The following is a 26,031-nucleotide window of genomic DNA, read 5'->3' as shown; positions in this document are numbered from 1 at the left end:
AAATGAAATAGACAAAATGATAACATATTCTAGCAGAGTTTAATCAGTTTTCATAGCACTACACGAAAATTTATCTTACAGGCAATGTAAGAGTTTTTAAAAATACTCCACAGGTAATTTTATTTTCCTCAAAAACTATGCTATCTGAACCTCCCTCTCAATTTTGCTGTGAACCTAAAACTGCGCTATAAAATAGTCTAGTAAAAAATTATGCTATCTTTATTTAATAGATGGTTCTTCAATTACTGCTTCTGAAATGAAAGCATCTTGTTTTCAGTAAGGTATTAATTATGAGGTCTCTCTTTTCAATCCACTTGCCCTAAAGAACTTATCTGCTCTGAGAAGCAATAGGAATTGACATAAAAATACTTAAAATACCATATGATTTTGGTGTATAGTAAAGGTAAAGACTAGCATAATATTGTAGCAACATTGTAAAAAGGATGATCAAAGAACTTATAAGAAAACAAATTCACTGGGAAAACTATTAGATATAACAAGAACAAATTAGAAACAAGACTTCAATCTGAACTAAAACAGTAAAGTATATATAACCAGTAAAAATCCAGGTAGTAAACTAATATAGCCTAAAAGAAGATTTTATCCAGTTAACATGTATATACTCTATATATACTCTGTGTGATATGAGGCATAAAATTTAAAGCAGAACTACAGTGCACATGATTGATTTTTCTTGGCAAAAATTAAAACATACAAATGGAAACTTCAATCCACAAGTAAACAGTGATGTGGAAAGAGAAGTCAGGAATCATCACATTATTGATTGTCTTAAGTAGGTGAAACTGTATAAGGCTGAAATGTGTGGTTGTTTTGTATTTACAATTGTGTTGTGGTCTGTATCAAGAAAACTACTGATCAACAAAAGTAAGTAATTACAAAACCATCATAAAGACTATAAACAATTTCTGAGCGGTAAAAAGAATGCATCACACAGATGCTAAAAAGACTAGTAATGCTACCAGTTATTTAAAAGTACTTTACTAAAATCTAGAGGCTTCATATCCAAGAATTCAGAGGCCCCTCTAGAGGTCTCAGTCTCCTCAGCCAGCTCCATTTGGAAGAAGCAGAATCTGGAATTCAGATGCCAAAAACTGTGACTCAAAGAGGACTCCTCCCCTGAGGAACAACGAGTTGATGGGAAAGGAGACACTTCCAAGAACTCTGGAGAAGTGCAAAAGTGAATCCAAAACCCCTGTGTTAACTCAATGGAAATAGCAGGATTAAAAAAAAAAAAAAAAAGGCTAAAAAGCCCTATCACTTTGTAAAGAAATGCAAAGGACTAAAGAAGAGGTGAATAAATCAATCAAAATGTATTTCCTGATGATATTAAAATAACAAAAACAGATAAAAAAGAAGGAATACCACTACCTGCACTTTCAGTTTTGTGTTGGTATCTCCCTTCATTTCAGAAACATATCAGAAGTCAACTTATCAGAGCGCCTGGGTATCTCAGTTGGTTAAGCATCCGACTCTTGATTTCGGCTTAGGTCATGATCTCATGGTTCTGAGATCGAGCCCTGCTTCAGGCTCTGCAATGACACTGTGAAGCCTGCTTGGGATTCTCTTTCTCCTTCTCTCTCTCTCTCTCTCTCTCTCTCTCTCTCTCTCTCTCTCAAAATAAATAAATAAACATTTTTTAAAAAGTAGTCAACTTACCAATACTGAGTTCTATAATGATATTAAAACCTATATACAATAACGTCACAATTATATTTCATTTACATTATTCAGTGACTTACTCATTTATTCTGTTTTATGGATTCAAGAGGTACTATATAAAAATACAAAAAATGAATCAGTCCTATATACCTCCTCAATAATAAACACTATCAGCTGTTTAAACCATAGCAGCTAATTTTTACTTAGGATTTGATATGTACAAACACTATTTAAAGTGCTGTGATCCTGCCAGGTAGGTAATATTAACCCCATTTTATAGATAGAAAATTAAGGCACAGGTATTTAAGTAATTTGTCTAACATTACAGAGTTATGAAATCATGGGGGATAGATTCCACCACAAGTAGTCTGACTCCAGTCCTCCAACTGCCTCCCTGAGCACATTCCAGCTTCATAATGGAGATCATCAAAAAAAGAAGAAACAAAAAGGTAGAAAGTAGTAAGCAACAAGAGCATACAGAAGGAGTAAATACATAAAGTTACACATCATAATCTGAGCTGAGGTTGAAAAATGCATTGTGTACCAGAAGAAATATGCAGAAAGCAGTTCAGGTGTAGAAATAAGGTATCATACTAGAGAGCGAAGACAAGTCATTGAATTTGCTTGGGGCATAAATAATCGTGGAAGAAATGGTTTCTCTATTCATCAAAAATTTACTAACTGGTAAAAGAAATGCTGTTCTCCTAGAGGACTATTTTGTGACCTTTGCCCTTTTCCTTAAAGCTCCCAATACCTGCCACCATCCTCACTTCCTGATTCCATGAAGAAACAAAAGCAGTCTTTTCTTTCCCTCTAACTTCTCCCCATTTTTCTGCTCCCTTTTACATCAGTGCTTCTGGAAAGACTTGTTAATACCAGTCTCCAATTTCCCTCTTCCTGTCTCACCAGAATCCATTCCTATCAGGCTCCTCCCACTCCACCAAACTGCTCTTATCATGGTCACATGTCCTCTACATTACGAAATTTGATGGTATTCTATTGCTTTCTCAGTCTTTTTTTCTATAAATTATTATTTTTTTAATTTTATTTTAATTTTGTAAAATTCACATCCAAATTAATTAGCATATAGTGCAACAATGATTTCAGGAGTAGATTCCTTAGTGCCCTTACCCATTTAGCCCATTCCCCCTCCCACAAACCCTCCCGTAACCCTCAGTTTGTTCTCCATATTTATGAGTCTCTTCTGTTTTGTCCCCCTCCTTGTTTTCATATTATTTTTGTTTCCCTTCCCTTATGTTCATCGGTTTTGTCTCTTAAAGTCCTCAAATGAGTGAAGTCATATGATATTTGTCTTTCTCTGACTAATTTCACTTAGCATAATATCCTCCAGTTCCATCCATGAAGCTGCAAATGGCAAAATTTCATTCTTTTTGATTGCTGAATAATACTCCATTGTATATATATACCATATCTTCTTTATCCATTCATCCATCGATGGACATTTGGCTCTTTCCATACTTTGGCTATTGTTGATAGCGTTGCTATAAACATGGGGGTGCATGTGTCCCTTCGAAACAGCATACCTGTATCCCTTGGATAAATGCCTAGTAGTGCAATTGCTGGGTCGTAGGGTAGTTCTATTTTTAGTTTGTTGAGGAACCTCCATACTGTCTCCCAGAGTGGCTGCACCAGTTTGCATTCCCATCTCAGTCTTTATCTTAAGTGGCCTATCAGCAGAATTTGACACCTGGATCCCTCCCTTTTCTCAGAAAAAAATTTTCTCATTTGACCTCTAGGATTTCTCATATATGGTTTTCCTTCTCTGTTACTAGCTAGTTCATGGTGGAGGGCCCAGGTCTCAGTCTTGGGACATCTTTATTTTTTTTTCTTACTCAACTCACTAGGTGATCTCATCCAGCTTTTGGCTTCACCTGTGCCTTCCAAACACTTATCCTCAGTCTAGTCCTTTACACTGAACTCCAGGCTTATAGAACCGAATATCCACTTAATATCGCTAGGAGGCCAAAGACACATCTTAAACTAAACATGTCCGAAACTTCTGATCCTGCCCCTATCCCCAAACCTACTTTAACATTGTGTTCCTCATTTGACATGAAGGCAACCCCATCCTTCCAGCTGCTCAGGCCAGAAGCCTTACTAGTTACCCTCACTCCTCTCTTCTGTCATACTTGACATAATAAATGCCAGATCCTGTTAACCCTACCATCAAAATGTATCAAGAATAAAATCACTACTCACAATCTCCATTATAAACAACTCAGTCTAAGCCTTTCCTCTCTAACCTGGATTTCTGCAATACTCTCCTAACCAGTCTCACTAGGCTTCTACCCTTGTCACCAAGGACTGTGAATTCTCAATACAAATCTCCATTCTGATCCTACTAAAACACAGTCTTATGTCACTCTTTTTCTCCAAGCTCTCTTCACAGCTTCTCCACCTCACTCTGAGTAAAAGTCAGAGGCTGACATGATCTGACCATATTTCCTCTGTAACCTCATCTTCTAGTATGCACCTTGCACACTGTGCTTCAACCACACTGTCTTCTTTGCCTTTCCTTGAACACTCTAGGCACACTCCCAGTGCAGGGATTTTACACTGGCTGTTCCTTCTTCCTCAGACATACTCCCCAGATATTTGCATGACTTTCTCCCATACTTCCATCAGATCTTTGTTCAAATGTCATCTTAGTAAGGCCTGTGGGAACCTTTCTAATTTCAAGTTGGGATCCTACCCAGGCATCCCCTACTTCCCCTTTCATCCTTTATTTTTCTCCACAGCACACAAAACTATCTACCTATCTACCCATCCATCCATCCATCCATCCATCCATCCATCCATCCTTTTCATTGTTCATATCACTGTACTAAAAAGTCACCTTCATGGAAATAGGGATTTTTTTTCCTCTTTTGTTCACTGCTCTTTTCCTAGGGCTCAGGAACAGTGCCTGGACATAGTAAACATTAATTAACAGTTGTTGAACAAATGAATGTATCTCACAGATGTTAAAATGAAAAGCAATGTTACTATGAATGAGAAGCTCTTCATTCTGACAAGCAATGATTTAAATACTTTTTTTTAAAGTTTATTTGTTATCGAGCGACAGAGAGAGACAGAACGTGAGGGGCAGAGAGAGAGGGAGACACAGAATCGGAAGCAGGCTCCAGGCTCCGAGCCATCAGCCCAGAGCCCGACGCGGGGATCGAACTCACGGACCGCGAGATCATGACCTGGGCTGAAGTCGGACCCATAACCGACTGAGCCACCCAGGCGCCCCTGACAAGCAATGATTTAAATCTAAATTGTTTTTATTAGAACTTCTAAAGATGTTTGAAAACTCCGGCTTGAAGCCTTAGAGTCTACATTTTACCAATACTATGTGAGGTGTCAAAATACAAACACAAACAAGAAAAAGACCTCATCTTCAGCCAACATCAAGGCTAATACAGACTGACACAACATCAAGAGATTTTTAAGACAGGCTTAAAAGATGAAAGGATATTTTTAGCTAAATAGGGATTTAATAGGCATTCAAGGGGGTTATAATTATTTCAAATAGAGAAAAGTATATAATAGGAAAGGTGCCAAGAAATAGACACATGTGGCATATTCAGGGAAACCTAGCTATGGTGGGAGGGACAAGAAGTTGGAAATAAGATGGAACCTTCTCTAATATTCTATAAGAATGAAGAGACACTGAAAGATTTTAAGCAGAAAAGTAGAAGATCATATTTATGGTTAACAAAGGAAATGCTTTTGACAGTCACAAAAGGCTGGAGGCTACTGAAACAGATGAGGTAAGAAATGATGATCAGGGTTTTTTTTTTTAATTAATTAATTTATTTTTGAGAGAGAGAGAGACTGAGAAAGCGAGGAGGGGAAGGACAGAGAGAGAGAATGAGAAGGAGAGAGAGAGAGAATCCCAAGCAGGCTCCACACTATCAGCACAGAGCCTGAGGCGGGGCTTAAACTCACAAACTGTGAGATCATGACCTGAGCTGAAATCAAGAGTTGGATGCTTAACCGAGTAAGCCACCCAAGTGCCCCAAAGATTAAGTACTCTTAATAATTTTTGTGTCAAGGACTACTTGGGCAGTCTGGGAAAGCTGTGGACTCTTTTTTGGAAAAATACTTACAAATTAATGAAATAAAATAAATAGAATTACAAATTAAAAATTATTTAGAAGCATAGTTATCAATACATTCTAAAAATTAAGTTCTGTATAGCATTATACATAATAAATATTTAAATCAGTAATATTATTATGTCATAACTTATAACTGCAAAGCAATGATCAGCATAATCAGTATTTCAAAATATGTTCAGTAATTCAAAGCATTTCAAGATACACATATTTTGCATATAATGTGATATGAAAATATCTGTGTTTCTATTGGTGACAATGTACTACTTGTGACGTTGTCCCCAATAAAAACACAGATGTTTTGTCTATATTCAAAATAAAAATAAATGCTTACTTTTGGTTAGAAGATAGTAAATACAAAGATGCAATTTCTCCCCATGCATGTTCATGGATCTTAAGTTAAGAACCCTCAGAGAGACTAAGGTCCAGGCAACAAGATCGGAAATGAAAGAGATTATTTAGAGAGAATATATTTCAAATAAATAAACATCCTCTGTTAAGAAAAAAAAGGCAAATAGATAAAATAATCCTAACCTAAACTGGATTGACTCCAGAGAGTAAAAAGGAAATATCCCTATATCAACTGTTATTTAACAGTTTCCTTTACTTTGCTAAAAAGAGCACACACAAACAACGGTAATACTGCCAAAGCATGATTCATTTTCAAGATGAATCCCTCCCTGTTCAAAGGTTTACATTGTTTTTGACCAGCATCAGACTGTTTATCCACACAAACTGTAAATACATCATTTTTAGAACTATACAACAACAATGCCCATTTTGTTTTGACATGTAAGATACAAAAAGATCATAGAGAAAAATGACCATCACTCAAAGGTCTATGCTTTACAAATGAGAAATACTACACAGAAATATGGGGTGAAATTCTAACATAATAAGACTTTAGTACATGTTATCAGGAGGAAAATGCCTCCTGAAATTCCTAGCTTTCAAAGGGAATGTTAAGCACAGCAGTACTGTCAAACAGTATAATCTCCTCTCTGAGATGGCTTCTGTTAGCTTCACGCAAAAAAATGAACAGAGCTGTGAAATCAATAAAGCTGAGAGAAAATCATGTATTTTTACTCAGAAATCAAGTATTTCTCTTCAACTATTTGTTCTTTCACAAATGACACATCCTTAATTGATTGGCACATTGCACCCTTCTACAAAAATACACTGAAAGGTATTTGTTCACAGTTATTTAATATCTGCATTCTCTCTTGGACCAGAGATATCTGACGGCAGAGATCACCTTAATTTTTTGTGAACTTTGTAACCAAAGACTGGTGTGTAGTAAGCTTAATAGGGAAGGAAGAACAGGAAGAAAAAAGATGCTCAAAAGATACTCTCTTAAGATGTACAAATATAAGGACTATAAATCCTTCGTAATTTGTTATGATTACTTCTGTTCTTTGGTCAACCTAGCTGCCCCATGTGTACTATGAATCTCTCTCCATAAAGTGTTTGGTGAAATTTAATTAAAGGAAACTCCTTAACACAAAGAGAAAGGTCCTCAAAGAATCTACACTATGAGGCTAATTATACAACAAAAGTTTAAGTAATTATTTCTGAAGTAAAATTTCTTGCAAATGGCTGAAAATACAAATATCCTGTAACTTTCTAAGCTTTTTTTTTTTTTAATTCTAAATGCTTTTCAAAATGACTTCTAGGAGTAATTCTAGAAGATTTTCACATAGGACTGATTCTAAAGATCTTCAACCTTGAAGATCATGGGTCACTAGGTAAATAAACATAAATAACTACTATTCTTATAAAAATAATGGGGCCAAAGTATATAGCATCACCTAAGGAGAAAACGAGGTTCCAAGCTTTTTTGAGTTACAGAATTTCTCCCCGGGATTCTATGTACTTATATGATTTCAGTCTATCTTAAAACTTCCTACAGAAAATATATATCTAGAATTGATTAGGTATTACAAAAGGATACATGTTTAAGCAGAAGCTGAAACAAATAAGGATAGGTATAAAGCCAAGAGAACTTCAGAGGTACTCAAACAACTACTTGCATGCTCATATTCAGCACAGCACTATTCAAAACAGCAAACAGGTGGAAACAACCCAAATGTCGATCAATGGAAGAATAGATAAAATTGGAGTATATACATACAGTGAAATATTACTCGGCCATAAAAAGGAATGAAGTACTGATATATACTATGTGTGGCTGTACCATGAAAACATTATACCATGTCATATAAGCCAGAAAAAACAATCACATATTATATGATCACATATGGATTATTATATGAAATATCCAGAACAAGTAAATCCACAGAGATGGAAAACAGGCTGGTGGTTGCTAGGGACTTAGTGAGAGAGGAACAGGTAGTAACTGCTTAAAGAATACACGGTGTTCTTCTTAGGTGAGGAAAACATTTTGGAACTAGTTAGAAGTGGTAGTTCATCGTGAGTGTACTAAATGCCATTGAATTCTTAATATTAAATGGTTAATTTTATGTTATGTACATTTCAGATCAATTGAATAAATACAAATTGATTTCTGTAATGGGGCACCTAGGTGGGCAGTCAGTTGAGCTATTGATTTCAGCTCAGGTCACGATCTCACAGTTCGTGAGTTCGAGCCCCGTGTTGGGCTCTGTGCTGACAGCTAGGAGCCTGGAGCCTGTTTCAGATTCTGTGTCTCCTTTGCTCTCTGCCCCTCCCCCCCTCTCTCAAAACTAAACATTAAAACATTTTTTAAAAATTGGTTTCTGTAGTAACCATAATCTCTCTGTATAAAATCCTCTATTCTTAAAAATATAAATTGGTCATCTGTCAAGAAGAACCTGCAATGCTCTAGAAAAAGTATCATCTAATATAAACAATTTTTTTTTACCATTCTAATGGAAATGAAATGGTACAACCACTCCGGTATTATCTACCAAGGTCAAGATGCACATACACACCCAGCATTTCATTAAAAAATGAGAATACATACACACACACACACACACACACACACACAAATGAGAACACATTTGCACCAAGAAACAAGTACAAACATTTTCACTGCATCACTATGTATAATAACCCAACACCAGAAACCTCCCAAATATACATCAACAATAGTAGTAAAAAGGATAGACAAATAAATACATAGAAGCATATTTGTACAATGAAATACCTAAGAGCAATGGAAATAAATGAAGTAAACCTCCATTGAACAACATGAATTAATCTCATAAACATAATCCCACAGGTGTATTTTAAAATAAAATGCATAGAGAGGGAGAGAGCCAAAGCATAAGAGACTCTTAAAAACTGAGAACAAACTGAGGGTTGATGGGGGGGTGGGAGGGAGAAGAGGGTGGGTGATGGGTATTGAGGAGGGCACCTTCTGGGATGAGCATTGGGTGTTGTATGGAAACCAATTTGATAATAAATTTCATATTAAAAAAATAAATAAAATGCAAATGCTATTCCAAAATACACATGACTCATGACTATTACTCTCCAACAATGAATATTTCTCAATGAACTAAAAGTTAGTTAGCATGGCAAAAATCACCTTTCCCATATGGACTTCAATTTATTAAATTATTTAATAAATTAAGAATGTCCCAAAATAAGCCTAAGATCTTGTCTTTGCATGAACACATGAGGGGGAAAAATGTTTTAATTATTTTATCCCAGATCTTGACTAGTAAGGATAATGAGAGAAAGATAGTAGGTTCAGTGGAGAGAGAGAAAATTAGGTTTACCATGCAGAGGTGATCCAGAAGGGCTACTTGATAGACCTGGAACAGGGCTACAGCGACCTCCTTGCTTAGACGTCAGTTCTTGTTCTATCTCTTCCAGCCCTGCACTTTTCTGGAAACGGCTCATACGATTCACAACTCGTGGTGACATATGTGTTCGAACACAAGGCTGGCCACCATAAGGGTTGATGGGGAAAACATGGGAAGTCCCCCGGAGTGTACTGACCACAACCCAGCGACAGTCATGGCTAAAGCAGATGTCTTGTACCTGGAAATGGATAGGGAAAAACGCAAAAAGAGAGATTGTAACTATTTGGATTTATCTAGGAGTATCACATACATATCAGTAGATGTGAATAGAAATACTTGCCTTTCTTACCAAATTTACCTAAGATCAAGTATAACTTAAAACTTTTTATTTTACAGACAAGTTTCATGGTGAATATTGATCAAACCACCATATCAGGGATTTGATAAGTTTTAGAGTAGAAAGTTCTGTCCCTTGCAGCACAGAGTGCCAAGTAAAAAAAAATCCAGACCTAGGCAGTTTTACCTACAGAGCTACAAAAATATGGGTCAGCTTTATTTCTCTAAATTAATTTTCCTTCTAATAAACATAAAATAGTAAAAATAAAAACAAACATTATACAATGTAGGTGAAGTTATTAATCCAATCATTCACTGAGCAAATATCTGTTGGGTTCCACGCTAAGCACCAGGAATAAAAAGGTGAATAGGAAATAATCTTTGGGCTCACAGTCTAACAGGAGTTAAAGACATGTGAGAAATTTGTGATAATGTATTATATTAAAAAGCAAAACAAGTGTCTTGTGTACGAGGCACAGTGGTAAGAAAAAGGAAGAAATATATAGTCTCTGTAAGAGGTAAAAAGGAGATGGTGAAGGTGAAGGTATAGGAAAGGCCTGGATTCTGGAAATAAGTTTTGAAGTAGGATATACTTACAAAGAAATAAGAGAAGACACTCCAATTTAGAGATATTCAGATATTCTACATTAGCTATAAATGCAAAAGCATAACACAGAAATGATGAGCAAGTAGTTCAGCATGTCAGAAAAAAAAATCAGACTTGGCAAATCCAGAACAAGAGGTGTCTGCGTTTTATTTAAGAAATAGTGCAATCAAGATTTCAGGTTTGGAAGAATGATTATGAGAGTGAAATGCAGGGGAGTGGATTTGCAGCAGGGATGAGGGTGGCTGAAGGAAAATTACGTAAAAGTTCCTTCAACAGTCAGGAACATAGGACCCTTAAGAAAGGTGGGATGCAGAAGAGAAAAGGTCTCAAAGCACTCTAATCTCTCTCTCTCTCTCTCTCTCTCTCTCTCTCTCTCTCTCTCTCTTTCACACACACACACACACACACACACACACCTACACCTCATGTATCTGCAGTGGTTGGCAAACTTTTACAGGTTATCCAGTCTCTATTTTCTGCTATAACTACTCAGCTCTGACCTTCTAGTGTCAAAGTAGCCACAGAAAATATATAAATGAATGAGTGCAGCTATGTTCAAAGAAACCTTTATTTGCAACAAGTGGCTGATCACACACTTGATTTAGGGGAAATTAATTACTAATTTGTATGACACTTACCAGGCATTGAATACAGAAGTTCAATTATTTTCAAATTAGTAAACCTAATTTACTACTTTCATCTTAATATCAATCTAATGATAACAACTTGAACAAAAATGTCTCCATTTACTTTTCTTCTTAAAAAGAAAATCAAGTAAAATTTAACGTTGTTCTAACCATTTTAAAGCATAGCCTCTAAAAGAAAGGCAAGTTACAGATTGTTAAGATTTTCTGTATTATTGACTAAATGATTAATTTTCCACCATATAAAACTATAGTCAAACACTGCTTTAAAAAAAAAAAGAATTCAAACAAGTAAAAGTATGGTATAATAAAGATAATACGTTTGTAAGTGGAATTTAACATGGAAAATGTATACAGGTATAGACACATAATATATGAATGTGTGGCATAGCATTATAATACGAGCTAAGTAAAACTCCTTCAGCAGTCAGAGAAACCAATACTTTCCAATATATTAGATGTTCAAATAAATCTAAGTTCAGATTAAAACCATGACTAATATTCCAGAAATATTCTACCAACAAAACCTACAAGTATACATCAAAGTACAAGTCTCTAAAAGAGCCCAGAACCTTGGAAATCAAAAGAAATCTTAGTCATATATATCAAGACAGGATACTTCATTGCTAGGCTATTGCTAGACTAAAATTATCAATACATAGATAAACCCAAAATTCAACCAAACTCCTTTTATTTCAACCACTGCAATATATCCTAATGACATGTTTATGTTTAATGTTAAAAGGACCTCCTGAAATCTGAAAAAATCAACTCCCAAGATCCTAGAGTTATGAGTAAAAAGCTAGTCTACAAGTGCTTTACCTCTGCAGTATGCCTACAATAACTTCCAGCTAAACAGGCTTACAGAAAAGCAAAAGACAGGGAAGGAGACAAAGAAAAGTATAAACAGCAGAAGCAAGGAAAAGAAAAATACTTCCAGACAAGTTTAATATTGTAATATGAAATGCATGAACATAAGCCAGAATCAAACATATAAAGAAAAAACACCTGTAGACTTATTGAGTAACTTGTGTTCCATCCACAGGGCAACTAATCCACGTTATCTAAAACCTTTTTCCAGAATACTTTATAATCACGACCACTTCCTGGTCTGTCCATGAAAAGAAGTTTTCTTCTTTCATTTTAAAAATACTTCTGATATAAAGTGGTGCTAACAATCAGGGTCAAGGCAAGAAGACAGAATTCCACCTAAATGCTTGCTTATAAAAGTGCTATTAAAGAAGTGATTCTGCTCTATGACCTTGAGACACATCAGGATACTTAAATGAACACAGAAGATATTAGCCGTCAAGAGACTTAGAGAAAGTTTAATCCTTTACATAACATAGAAGATAATAAGTCATCTACTCACAAAATGCAAAATAATATAACTGTTGGTCTTATGAAACAAGTTGGGTGGTTTTTCATATATTATTAAAGACAAAAAAGACTATAAAATGGCAAACTAGTAATAAAATGACAACATCATCTGCAGCATTTCTGGACCTCAATTTTGAAATGATATTTTTTTTTTTCAACGTTTATTTATTTTTTTTGGAACAGAGAGAGACAGAGCATGAACGGGGGAGGGGCAGAGAGAGAGGGAGACACAGAATCGGAAACAGGCTCCAGGCTCTGAGCCATCAGCCCAGAGCCTGACGCGGGGCTCGAACTCACGGACCACGAGATCGTGACCTGGCTGAAGTCGGACACTTAACCAACTGCGCCACCCAGGCGCCCCTTGAAATGATATTTCTAATAAAGACTTTCTCTTCACAAAACAGGAAAGCTAGATGGCAGCTATATCTCTGTTTCCATGCTACAGTACTAAATATCATGGCAAGTAACACCAGGCAATTGTTAGAAGCTTAAACTAAACAAGTACAGGTACCAAAAAAGTATGGTCCAAACATGTACCCTCAAATTTAGGAAGTAAGCATACTTAGATAATTATTATTTTTAATGACTATTTACTATACTGAACTCAGGAATTAACCCAATCCAAGCAGATCTGGACAGCAAGAGATATATTGTATGGCTCCTACTTAGCATTTCAAACTGCTATGAAACTAGAGCACAGAATGAATGTGGACTTGAGACAAGTACAGGTTTCTCTCAGAACAGGGGTCATATTGAGGAGGGCACCTTTTGGGATGAGCACTGGGTGTTGTATGGAAACCAATTTGTCAATAAATTTCATATAAAAAAAAATAAAAATAAAAAAAAAGAAGAAAAAAAAAAAAAAAAAAAGAACAGGGGTCAGAAAACTTTTTCCATAAGGGGCCAGAAAGTAAAATTTTAGGCTCTTCAGGCAAGAAAGCAAAACCAAGGATACTATCTAGGTACTGAGAATAACAAGAAAGAAAACAAAATTTGACAAAATTTTTACCAAATATAATTTTTATAATGTAAGTCTACTAATAAGAAGAATGGCATCTGTTTTTTACAGGAGATAATATTTTGTTTATTTAGGGTTCAAAGCCCATAACATTATCATCAAGTAGATCCCAATGCTGATGTTTATAAAAACCATTCTTGGCTCATGAGATGTACAAAAATAGACAGAGGGCCACATATGGCCAATGGACCACAGTTTGCTGACCCATTTTATACCACCACCATGGTAGTAAATGTAAACTTGTCAAATCATCATAAACTTCAAAGCAGAAAGGGCCTTGAAAATCTAAAGTCAAAGTTAAAAACACAGTAAGACCCTCAGGTCAGTATTATTCCTATGGTTTACAAGATACTCCACAGTAAAGAGAGGGAAAACTACACAGAAAGCCTTCCCCATAAGAAGAATCCATGCAAGATATTAGTTAGGAACATGACACCAATGAAATTATAGTTCTTTTCTAAATTCAACAGTCAGCAGACATTCTGTTTGTCTTCAAGGTGAATAGAGCTGTATTCAATTCAACATTAACCCAAAACTATTGGAGAAAGTCATCTTGGTTGAAAAAAAAAAAAAGTCACACACATATACACATATAAACCCCCAAACCCAGAGACAACTATTTCAAATTATCTTGGACATCTCTTAATGCAAAAATAGATAAGTATGTATAGATATTTATGTGTATATATGTATATATATATCACATAAACACACATATAGATACACAAAGACATGTGAGACATGCACATACACATATAATTTTCACTGGATAAGAGTAACCAATTTGAAATGTAAAATAATCATTAAACTTTAATATTAAAAAAGATAGTGAAAACATATGGAAACAGCACTGTTAAGTATAAAATCTTTACATGTGATTACAGGCTTTCCCTACGGGTAGCACAGAGGAGTAAATGTATCTATCACTTACTAGGTACAGAGCCATGGAAAAGTTAGTTAACAACTCTCTGCCTTATGGTTCTTCAACTGGTAAAATGAAAACAATAATGCAAGTCTCTGGGGTTTTAGATTTAATGAATTAACATGTAAAGCACTTAGAATAGTGCCTATCATTTATTAAACAATGAACAAAGATATTTGCTATAATTATCAGAATTACCATAAAAATATATCCCTATTATGTTCAAACATCTGTTTTCACTGCTAACAACAAGGACTAAACCACTATTATCACTCTAACAGGTTACTACATTAGATTCTTAAATGGATTATTAATTGAGACTACCTACAAGCAACAAGAGACAAAGTAGATAAATTGTACTTATTCAAAATTAAAAACTTTTCTGCAGCAAAGAATACTATTAAAAATTTAAGACAATCCATAGAATTTGAGAAAATTTTCCAAATAATATGTCTGATAAAGGTCCAGCATGTAGAAAACATAAATAAGTTTTTCAACTCAACAACATAAAGACAAATAATTCAGTTAAAACAAGCAAAAATTTTGAAAAGATATTTTTCCAAAGAAGGTATAGAAATGGCCAAAAGGTACATGAAAAGATGTGCAACATCTTTTTAGTCATTGGGGAAATGTAAATAAAAACCACAATGAGATACCACTTCATACTGAAAAGAATGGCTATTAAAAAAAAAAAAGAAAGAAAGAAAGAAAGTAAGAAAGAAAAAGTTAGAGAGGAAGGGAGCCAAACCATAAGAGACTCTTAAAAACTGAGAGTAAACTGAGGGTTGATGGGGGGATGGGAGGGAGGGGAAAGTGGGTGATCGGCATTGAGGAGGGCACCTGTTGGGATGAGCACTGGGTGTGGTATGGAAACCAATTTGATAATAAATTTCACATTTAAAAAATAAATAAATAATAAATATAAAAATAAACTGCATATTAAAAAAAATAAACCTCATTACAGTGAAAAAAAAAAAGATAAAATAACAAGTGTTGATGAGGATGTGGGTAAAGTTGAGCCCTCATACATTGCTGGGAAAAAAGCAAATGGTGTAGACACTCAGAAAATTCCTGTAAAAGTTAAACATACACTTTCATTCTTAAATACCCAAGAGAACCGAAAACATGTTCAAACAAAAACCTGCACACTAATGTTTATAGCAGTATCCTTAGAGTTCAAAAGTGGAAACAACCCAAATGTCTACCAACTAATAAATGGAAAAAATGTGGTATATCCATACAAGGGAATATTATTCAGCCACAAAATGTAATAAAGTTCTGATACATGCTACAACATGAATGAACTTCTAAAATAGTAGGTAAAATGAGAAAAGGTTACATATTATATGATTCTGTTTATATGAAATGTACAGAATAAGCAGATCCATTGATATAGAAAATAGATTAGCAATTTTCAAGAGCCAGGAAGAAGGGAAGGGGGAATAGTTGCTCATGGGTACCAGGTTTCTTTCTGGGGTGATGAAAATGTTCTAGAATAAAATAGTAGTGATCAATATACCAGTCTGTATACTAAAAAGCACTAAACTGTACACTTTAAAAGGGTGAACTTTATGTATGTGAATTCTGTCTCAGAAAAGCTGTTACTTAAAAAAATGAAAAAACTAGTCAGTTTGCTAAAAGGGAAGTTCTACAGCCTCTTTTTATAGTTGAGGTTTCTTTTAACTGTCGTTTAGTTCTTTGAGATGTCTCTATTATTCTGTGCTCAAAAGAAGATACACAGCTGCTACATAGCCTAAGTTAGCATTTTATCTGTGCCCAACATGGCTCACTTCACATCTGGGGTTGGAGTAAATAAGTGACTACAACATAACATGGGTAAGCAGGATATTCTTATTAAGTGTCCCTCCATTCAGCAAAGAAGTGTGGTATAAAATGATAGAAAAAATCAAGCAAAGAGTAACTAACATAGTCTGGGAATCCTCATTAGATGCTCATTATTATCAATTTTATCAATTTAGAGGCTTTTAAGAATACATATGTCAGAGGCGCCTGGCTGGCTCAGTCAGTTGGGTGTCTAACTAACTCAGGTCATGATTTCAAAGCCTGTGAGTTCGAGCCCTGTGTTGGGCTCTGTGCTGACACCTCAGAGCCTGGAGTCTGTTCCTAATTCTGTGTCTCCGTCTCTCTCTGCCCCCTCCCTGCTTGTGCTCGCTCGCGCTCTCTCTCTCTCTCTCTCTCTCAAAAATAAATAAAAACATTATAATTTTTTTAATTTAAAAAATAAAAATAAAAAAGAATACAAATGTCAAAATTCTTAGCTAATGAGATATGAATTTTAAAAATACAGAGTACTTAATTAAATGTTTTGCAAATTTATACTAAGTTACATCATTTATTTTTGCTAAATGGCTCCTGTGTTATTTGGAATATTGATAACATCTCACAACTGTTTTTTATTGCAATGATGTGAAGTTTGGCTACCAGAAACCATTAGGCTTCTAGAAAGCTAATATATTTGTTCCTTAAAATATAATATAGCTATATTCCAGTAAATCTTTGTTTTTTCCAAATTTTTATTTAAATTCTAGTTAGATAACATATAGTGCAATACTGGTTTCAGGAGTAGAATTTAGTGATTCATCACTTACAAATAACACCCAGTGCTCATCATAACAAGTGCCTTCTTAATACCCATCACCCAATTAGCCCATCCCCCACCTACATCCCTCCATCAACCCTCAGTTTATTCTCTATAGTTAAGAGTCTCTTATGGTTTGCCTCCCTCTTCTTTTCCCTCCCCATATGTTCATCTGTTTCCTAAATTCCACATATAAATGAAATCACATGGTATTTGTCTTTCTCTGACTTATTTTGCTTAAAATAATACACTCTAGTTCCATCCATGTCATTGCAAATGGCAAGATTTTATTCTTTTTGATGGCTGAGTAATGGTCCACTGCAGATAAATATCATATCTTCTTTATCCATTCATCAGTTGATGGACACTTGGGCTCTTTCCTAGTTTGGCTATTGTTGGTAATATATTCCAGTAATTCTAATTTATACAAATATTTTTTGAAAATCTAAATTATCCATTTTCAAATATTTTGCTGATTTAATAATCCAAAGCAACAATATATGGAGCAACCAAATCTAATTAGCAGACATATACTTAGAACAATTACGCCCATTTTATCAAAACCAAAAAAAAAAAAAAAAAACAACTCCATCCCAAATGTATATTTAAGTCATAAAACAGGCTGAATTCAAATTACACATGAAAAAGAGTATTTGAGCTCTAGAATTAAGTGGTACCACATTTAAGCATCTAAGGTATAGAAATCAGCATTTTAAAGGGCTCCAACTTATGCCACAAATTCATCACCAAAACCTAATTAATAACAGCAATAAAAGCATAGGGTCAGTATAATATCCTAAAATCTAAAGCAAAATTTCTCAAACTTTAGTGTGAAAAGAAGTACCTAAGTTATTTGTAAGAAGTGCAGATAATTGGTCCAACCTTCAGAATTATGATTCTGTAGGTACCGGGAGGTGGGAGAGACATAACCAAGAAATTTGCACTTTTGGAATACTCAGATAATGACTCTGATATTGACCTACAGTCTCTAATACGGAGCCAGAAAATAAAGTGGCCAGAAATGGCAGTCCCCCTACTCCTATACCAAACGTTAGAAAGCATTAAAAGATATTTTAAAAAATAACAAAGTAATATCAATGATTGCCCAGGGCATGAATGAGGTAGAATATTGACTGAAAAAAAGATGCAGGAAATTTTCTGAGATGATGAGAATCATCTGTATCTTGATTGTTGTGATGGTTATACATATATGACTAGTAAATGGCAAATCAAGCATTTCCAACATTCTCTCTCTCACCTGACACCTCTACAGATACTTCAGACTTGCCCAGACTAACAGGAAGTGTTGACACAATTATGATCAGTCAGACAAAAACAGGATACTACTGCAGGATTCTGGGAAAGTATCTCCTTCCCTGATATAAGAAATTAACATCACCGAGGCTGCCAAAACTCCCCATCTTAGTGCCTTGAATTCAGAAATGATACCCACAAGAGTGGCAATTATAAAGCAGTCATGAGGGAAAGAACAAAAAAGTCACAAGGACACTGTTGAACAACTGTACCAAAACTAGCAGCAGCCTTCTTATAACATGACAAAAATAAATCCTAAGTTTTTAAAACCATCGTTAAATATGATTTTCTTTCTGTAGCCAAATATATACCTAATGATTCAAATATCAAATTGCTTTCCAATTCTCTTAAAAAGAAAAAAGGAAAGAAAACCCAAAAGCAGACAGCACCTGGATAGAAAGTCTACAATCCAAGAGTATTATTGTTTTTCAGAAGCCTGTAAGAATGGCAGTCAACATTATAAAGATAAGTCCCCCATAGAGCAAAAACTAGCCAGGGTCCAAGCCCTCAGATGTTTATGTTTAATGAAAACTTATAGTAAAATATATAAAAGAAGTTATTTGCTTAAGAATTAATATACAAGTTCTAGACACATTCCCAACACAACATTTCAATAGCTTTTATCCTTCAAAATTAATATAAACTTTCATTTTAAATGCTGTAATTCTTACTATCACGACAAGGTTAATGGCAATAAAAGTTTACTTGGGAATAAGTTGCTTAGAAAGGAAATGTGTTAAATTAGACAGATAATCCCCACAGACCCTCTATCCTATCTGCCCAATTCCCTCTCCCTATCAATTCTTCATAATCATTTATTCAGTAAATATTTATGGAAAGCTTATTACAGATTTTACACTCTAGAATCTAAAGTGTCACAAATTAAAAAATGAGCTAATGTTAATTAGCAGCATGCAATTATCATCTGAACCAACAACTGCACTCTTGGGCATCCACATCAGAGAAATGAAAACTATGTTCACATAATATATTCATAACAGCGCCAAACTGTAAATGCCAGGTGAATGTAGGTCCACTTACAAAAGGGCAATGTGAGGGAACTGTTCAGTATCTTTTTTTTTTTTTTTTTTTTTTTTTTTTTTAACGTTTATTTATTTTTGGGACAGAGAGAGACAGAGCATGTACGGGAGAGAGGCAGAGAGAGAGGGAGACTCAGAATCAGAAACAGGCTCCAGGCTCTGAGCCATCAGTTCAGAGCCTGACGCGGGGCTCGAACTCCCGGACCGCGAGATCGTGACCTGGCTGAAGTCGGACGCTTAACCGACTGCGCCACCCAGGCGCCCCGGGAACTGTTCAGTATCTTAATGGACATACAAACCTACATTAAATTGTATAGATCTAAACACACTCATTTACACACACACACACACACACACACACACACACACAAATGCACAAATGAGTACAAGTAAATCTAATGAAATGTGAAAAAGATCAGGGATTGTACCAATGTCAATATCCTGGTTGTGATATACTCTAGCTTGCAAAATGTTTACCTTATTGAGATAAAGTGAGCCAAGGGTACATGGGATCTCTTAGTACTATTTCTTACAGGTCCAATTGAATCAACAATTATTTCAATAAAAATCTGAACTGAATAAAAAGTGAATATGATGCCTCACAAACACCACAGAGCCAGCAGTGCTAAATAGCCAGCTCCTGCTGCAATCCGAACTTGAGTGGAAACAAGGATGAGGGGTGTCCAAAATGCCAAAGGCTGTAGGGATGAAACTCAGCAGTGTTGAGTGGGGGCAGAAAAAAAAGGGGTGGTTATGCCTGGACACTCACTGGATGCTAGCAAGTAGCACTACTGCCCATAGGGAAATAAGTGGCAGAAACACTGGGGAACCAACACTTGGCCAAGTGAGCAAAAAGGCCAACACTTCTGGCTGCCCCCATAGTATCTGCAGGCTAGCCTCCCCTGCCAACAAGACAGAATAATGTGATTGCCTGGCAGCTGTCACTTGAATAACTGACATGTGCACATTAAATACATTAGTCAGTGTTCTGTAGGGAAAAGAATTCCATGTCCTTGTGGGGGTGGGGGAAAATACCCTGGAATGAAATGTAAGCAAAGTTTGCAATAGGGAAGAGAAGCTAAAGTGACCTTGTAGGAATACTCTTGTGCTTCTGTTGATAAATGTGTAACTGGTATTAATGGCTTAATTGATTGTATTTACATGCTTGTAAGTATCAGACGGTATCCTCTGCCATGCAGACTGAAATAATAGTGGGAAAAATGCATGACAGAGTGCCTACTAGGCTTCCAGTTCCTTCCCAATGTTATATAATAGAAACAACAGAATCCCAGTAGGAATAAGTCAGGTAATGACTTAATGGCTGCTGAAGTACTTAAGGTGTTATCCCAGTACAACATCGCCACCTGCCTGATCCAACAACCAAATACACTCCCTTTTTTCAGATGGTAGCTACTAATCTGCTACTAAGTTCTTGTGAATGAACAACTGACCCATGAGGCCTTGTGATTTTTCAAGACCGATATTGGAATGGATCAACTCAAATCTGATAATGAACATGGTGGTAAGGACCCAACAGAGCTTGCTAGTCAAGTGGAAATGGTATGTTCCAGAGTATGTTCCAGCCTGGCCCTAGAAACATCTTGTTTTTACAACTACTTTATCATCTACTCCAATGCCCAAAGCAATGCCACTGGTTTAATAGACCCCTGACTCACAGAGCTTCCTTTAAATGCCTGTGCCTGATTCCCTGATGGCTTGGCTAAGACGAAAACTGATGGTGTCCACTAGCCTATGGCAGCTGTACAGCCCCAACAAAAACTCTGGTGGAACAAATGAAGACCAATTAGCACAGTAGGATAATGGAGAGCTGACCTCTGTTTTAATTGAGGGGTCACTATAGCTGTGGGGCATTCATATCCACTTGTTTATATATCATCTATAGATGATTTTGTACTAGATGACAAAGGTGAGTACAGAGAATATATACGATGCAGAGTTTAAATATTTACTATTGGCCTTTACAGAAAAAGTTTGCTGACCCTGCTTTAAACAATACTGTTGATACACTGGCCAAACCTAGTGTGGTTTACCATGAGGAAGACTACATACTGGCAGATTGCAGATGTCCCTCTTTTAAGGCCAAGAGTGCACAAAACAAATCACAGTGATAACTGAACAATCTGGGTCACTCATACCCAAGGTAAGATTCCATTGGCTGATGGGAAGACAATTTGTGCCTTTCATTCTATTAACAGTGTTTCTCAAAGAGCAGATATGTTTTGTTTTAATGAATTCCCAATGTATCAATACTGCTTTCATGGATTTTGCTATTAGTGTCACATCTGAGAAAGCTGTGTCTAACCCAAGTCACAAAGGTTTCTCCTACATTTTCTTCTAAAAGCTTTTCATAGTAGGTTTTACATTTAAATCTATGATCCAAATTTGAGTTCATTTTTGTATATGGGATGAGGGATGGATTGATGCTTATTTTTCTTGCACATAAATACCCAAGCAGTCCATCACTATTGTTGAAAAGACTAGCCTTTCTCATTTTGCACCTTTGTCAAAAATCAATTGTCCATATGTATGAGAATGTGCCTGGATTCCCTACTGATTCTGTGGCTTTAATAAGTCTTGATATCAGGTGGTAATATTCCTCCAAATTTGTTTTTCTTTTTCAGCATTATTTTGCCCATTATAAGCCTTATGTATTTATACATGAATTTTAGAAGTAATTTGTTGGGGCGCCTGGGTGGCGCAGTTGGTTAAGCGTCCGACTTCAGCCAGGTCACGATCTTGCGGTCCGTGAGTTCGAGCCCCGCGTCAGGCTCTGGGCTGATGTTTCTGATGCTCTGGAGCCTGTTTCCGATTCTGTGTCTCCCTCTCTCTCTGCCCCTCCCCTGTTCATGCTCTGTCTCTCTCTGTCCCAAAAATAAATAAACGTTGGAAAAAAAAATTTAAGAATTTGTCAATTTCTACACCCTCTCCAAAAATTCCTGCTAGCTTTGTTTATTTGTTTTTATCCTGCTGAGTTTTTGATGGGGATTGCATTGAATATACAGATCAATTTGGAGAGAACTGATATCCTAACAATATTAAGTATTCCAACCCCAAAACAAGGTTCAACTCTCCATTTATTTATGTCTTTACTCTCAGCAATGTTTTATTGTTTTCAAAGTGCATGTCTTACACATGGTAAGTACATATTACACACTATTTTTTACTTTTAACTTTAAAACAATTTTTTTAACATTATCCATTTCTGAGAGTGACACAGACAGAGCAGGAGTGGGGGAGGGGCAGAGACAGAGGGAGACACAGAATCTGAATCAGGCTCCAGGCTCTGAGCTGTCAATACAGAGCCCAATGCAGGGCTTGAACTCATGAACTGTGAGACCATGACCTGAGCCAGTCAGACACTTAACCAACTGAGCCACCCAGGCGCCCCTTACCTCTTTTTTAAATGATCAATTACCTATTGTTTGTTGCTAGCATGTAGAGGTCCAACTGACTTCTATATACTGATCTAATATACTGAAACCTAATTAAAATCACTTACTCTATTTTTGTAGAATCCATTAGATTTTCTACACAATCACATCATCTTTAAATACACACAGTTTTACTTTCTTCCTTTCTGATATGATGATGATTCTTTCCATGGCCTAAGATTTCCTCTGCAGATCTCAGGAGGTTGTATCATTGCAGCTTTTATCTCTCCAGTACTCTGTCCTGAGAACTCCATGATCTTCACCTCTCAGCACTCTTAGCATTACCTTATCAACAGGGGGAGTCTACCACGCACCACTTGGGCTCCTCCTTCTTGCACCACAGGATGGAAACTCTGCCCAGGCAGTAAGCTGAGGCAATCACAGGGTTTCTCTCATTTACATCCCATCTCTCAAGGATCATCATCCTTCATAGCCTTATGTACAGTCTCTAGAAAAGTACTGTTTGTTCTTTAACTGTTTCAGGTAGGAAGGTAAATCCAGTTCCTGTTATTCTAGGTTATTTATACTGATGTAAGTGTTATCTAGCTGTATCCTAAAATGAGGAGAGCTTAAAGTCCTCTTATTCCACCATCTTCCCACCAATCTCCTTCTTACTCTACAATGACCAAACATGAAGGTCCTCATGTTAAATCCTTGTCATTTACTGTGCCAAATGTTCTACTAAGCACAGTAAAATACATTTTACATATATTATTTCTAACATTTCTTGAAATAAATGCTATGAAATGGACTTTGGTCCCATTTTACAGTAAATTGAAACTTAAGGATGGTAGATAATTTATCCTTGGTAATATAATTACTAAGCACCATCCAAATATATACGAAAATTGGGGATGGGGAATGGGGAGTGACTACTAATAGCTAGTGACTACCAATCCACTCAGTGTGGAGCCTGCTTGAGATTCTCTCTCTGCCCCTCCCCAGCTCTTGCTCATTCTCTCTCTCTCTCTCTCTCAAATTAAATACATAAACATTAAAAAAATACAGAAAGTCCAGTAAAATTTAAATTTCAGTATAAACATAAGTAGGCAATTTAGACATACTCATACTAAAATTATTTATTTTTATCTGAACTATCAAATACTATCAATTAATAACATTAAATAGCTAGATTCTTTGCCATTGAGAATTAAGCCTAAAATCTTACCATTTTATACAACTATTCTGATAAGGTAGAAGTAACACTTATCTGATGTGCAAATGTTTCCAAAGTAAGTTGACCATTTACTAAAATTAGCATGTTAAGTACTAAAATGACTTGTATCTGCTTGAGTAAGATATTATGGAAGTATATTAACAAAATATTGTAAGGTTTTACTATGTGTGTGTGTGTGTGTGTGTGTGTGTATGCGTGTGTGTGACTGTTGAAAACTAGGAATATTTTTCTAACTGCATATGTGACTTATGAGGAAAATTGCTGTCAGATGCAGAGGATATCCCAAGTCATAGATCACAAAACAACTTAATTCAACATAATTAGATCCACATACTTGAGGTTTTTTTCCTTGCCTGATTAAAGTACCCTCAGAGTTGTTGGAAGAATCCAGAATGACATGATTTTGAAGTACTCAAAGACAGATAGATCATATGCTAAGTAGATTTCAAAATCAGTGTTAAATTTTATATATCATTTCAAAATAATTTTTAGTAGAAGGTTACAAAAATTAATTTTATGGTCATTAACTGAGTTTCTTTAGATCTTAATATTTGACATTTAGAAATTTCCAGTCTCCTAAATTACAGGGTGTGACACAGAACAAAATAATTTTAATAATTTCTATTTGGTTTCCCTACATGTTAAACCGGAATAACATTGGCAGCAGCAAATATCTGTACCTATAAACGTTTGCCCATGTCCAGGGCACTGTTCTAAGGATGACAGATACCAAGAAGGTTAAGCATGATCTCTATTTCCAGATTGCATGTTCAAGTAAATTAAATGATAAATAATGTTAATGCAAATGAAGTATAAGTTAAATATATTAATAGGTATAAGGTAAAAAAAAAGTATAAATATTTAAAATACTCAAGTTCTAGGAGGTTATAGGTAACGTAGGGAATACCAGTGACTGGTGAGGACCAGAGTTCAGAAATAAAATGTGCCCAGCAGCACAGTGAAGTATTGAATTTTTAACCCAAAATGCTCATCTAATTGGTACCTTCCATACAAAAGAAACAAAACTGAATGGCAACTAAAATAAGAATAAACAAGTTTAGTTGTGCCAGAGGGTAAGGACATTGTCAGAGAAAAATGGAGATATGTCAAAGGACACAGATGTCAAGTTGATAGGTGCTAACTGGCCAAATCTGGGATATTCAGAGCATTAAAATAAACAGTTACTGAGTGAATATAACCCACTGAATAAAATAGGAATTTAATGATATATATAAATAAAAGCAGTGTTACAAATTTTGGGGGGGAAATGGTATATTTACATAGTTTAAAATGATTTCTCTTAACCCCCTATCCATTCAGGGCACAAAACAGAACAGTAGACTAAAATGCCCATCTCTCAGACTATCCCTAAAAGAAGTATTTTTTCATACTTTAAAAGATGCGGCCTGAGAGTCCAGCTTCCAATCAGCCTCTATCTAGATGCTGACTGAGATCCATACCACATTAACAAAAAGAAGGATGAAAACCATATGATCATCTCAATAGATAAGGAAAAAGCATATGAAAATATTCAACATCCATTCATGATAAAAACTGTCAACAAAATGAGTATAAAGGGAATACACTTCAACATAATAAAGGCCATCTATGACAAGCCCACAACTAGCATCACACTCAACAGTCAACAGCTGAAAGCTTTTCCTCTAAGGTCAAGAACAAAACTAGGATGTCCACTCTCACCGCTTTTCTCAACATGGTACTGGAAGTCCTAGTCAGAGAAATTAGTCAAGAAAAATTTTAAAAATCAACAAATGTGATATAACACATCAAAAAGAGAAAGGATAAAAACCATATGATCATTTCAATAGATGCAGAAACAGCATTCAACAAAGCACAACATCCATTCATGATAAAAACCCTCAACAAACTAGGTTTAGAGGAAACATACCTCAATATAATAAGGGCTATATATGAAAAACCCACAGCTAAAATCATACTCAATGGGGAAAAGCTGAAATCTTTCCC

General features: G+C 35.6%; 1 protein-coding gene across 1 annotated transcript in view; it reads right to left on the bottom strand.

Annotated features, from left to right (window-relative positions):
• The window catches only part of BCAS3 (BCAS3 microtubule associated cell migration factor), a 617,319-nt gene that overhangs the window by 351,920 nt on the left and 239,368 nt on the right, over window positions 1-26,031 (bottom strand). Inside the window, exon 17 of the mRNA XM_011289076.4 lies at window positions 9,530-9,794. Within this exon, the coding sequence (XP_011287378.3) occupies window positions 9,530-9,794 (265 nt within the window). The remainder of the gene's footprint in view (window positions 1-9,529; window positions 9,795-26,031) is intronic.

Source organism: Felis catus, chromosome E1 (assembly GCF_018350175.1).
Source record: "Felis catus isolate Fca126 chromosome E1, F.catus_Fca126_mat1.0, whole genome shotgun sequence".
NCBI classification, from domain to species: domain Eukaryota; kingdom Metazoa; phylum Chordata; class Mammalia; order Carnivora; family Felidae; genus Felis; species Felis catus.
This window is presented reverse-complemented; position numbering and strand designations above follow the sequence as displayed.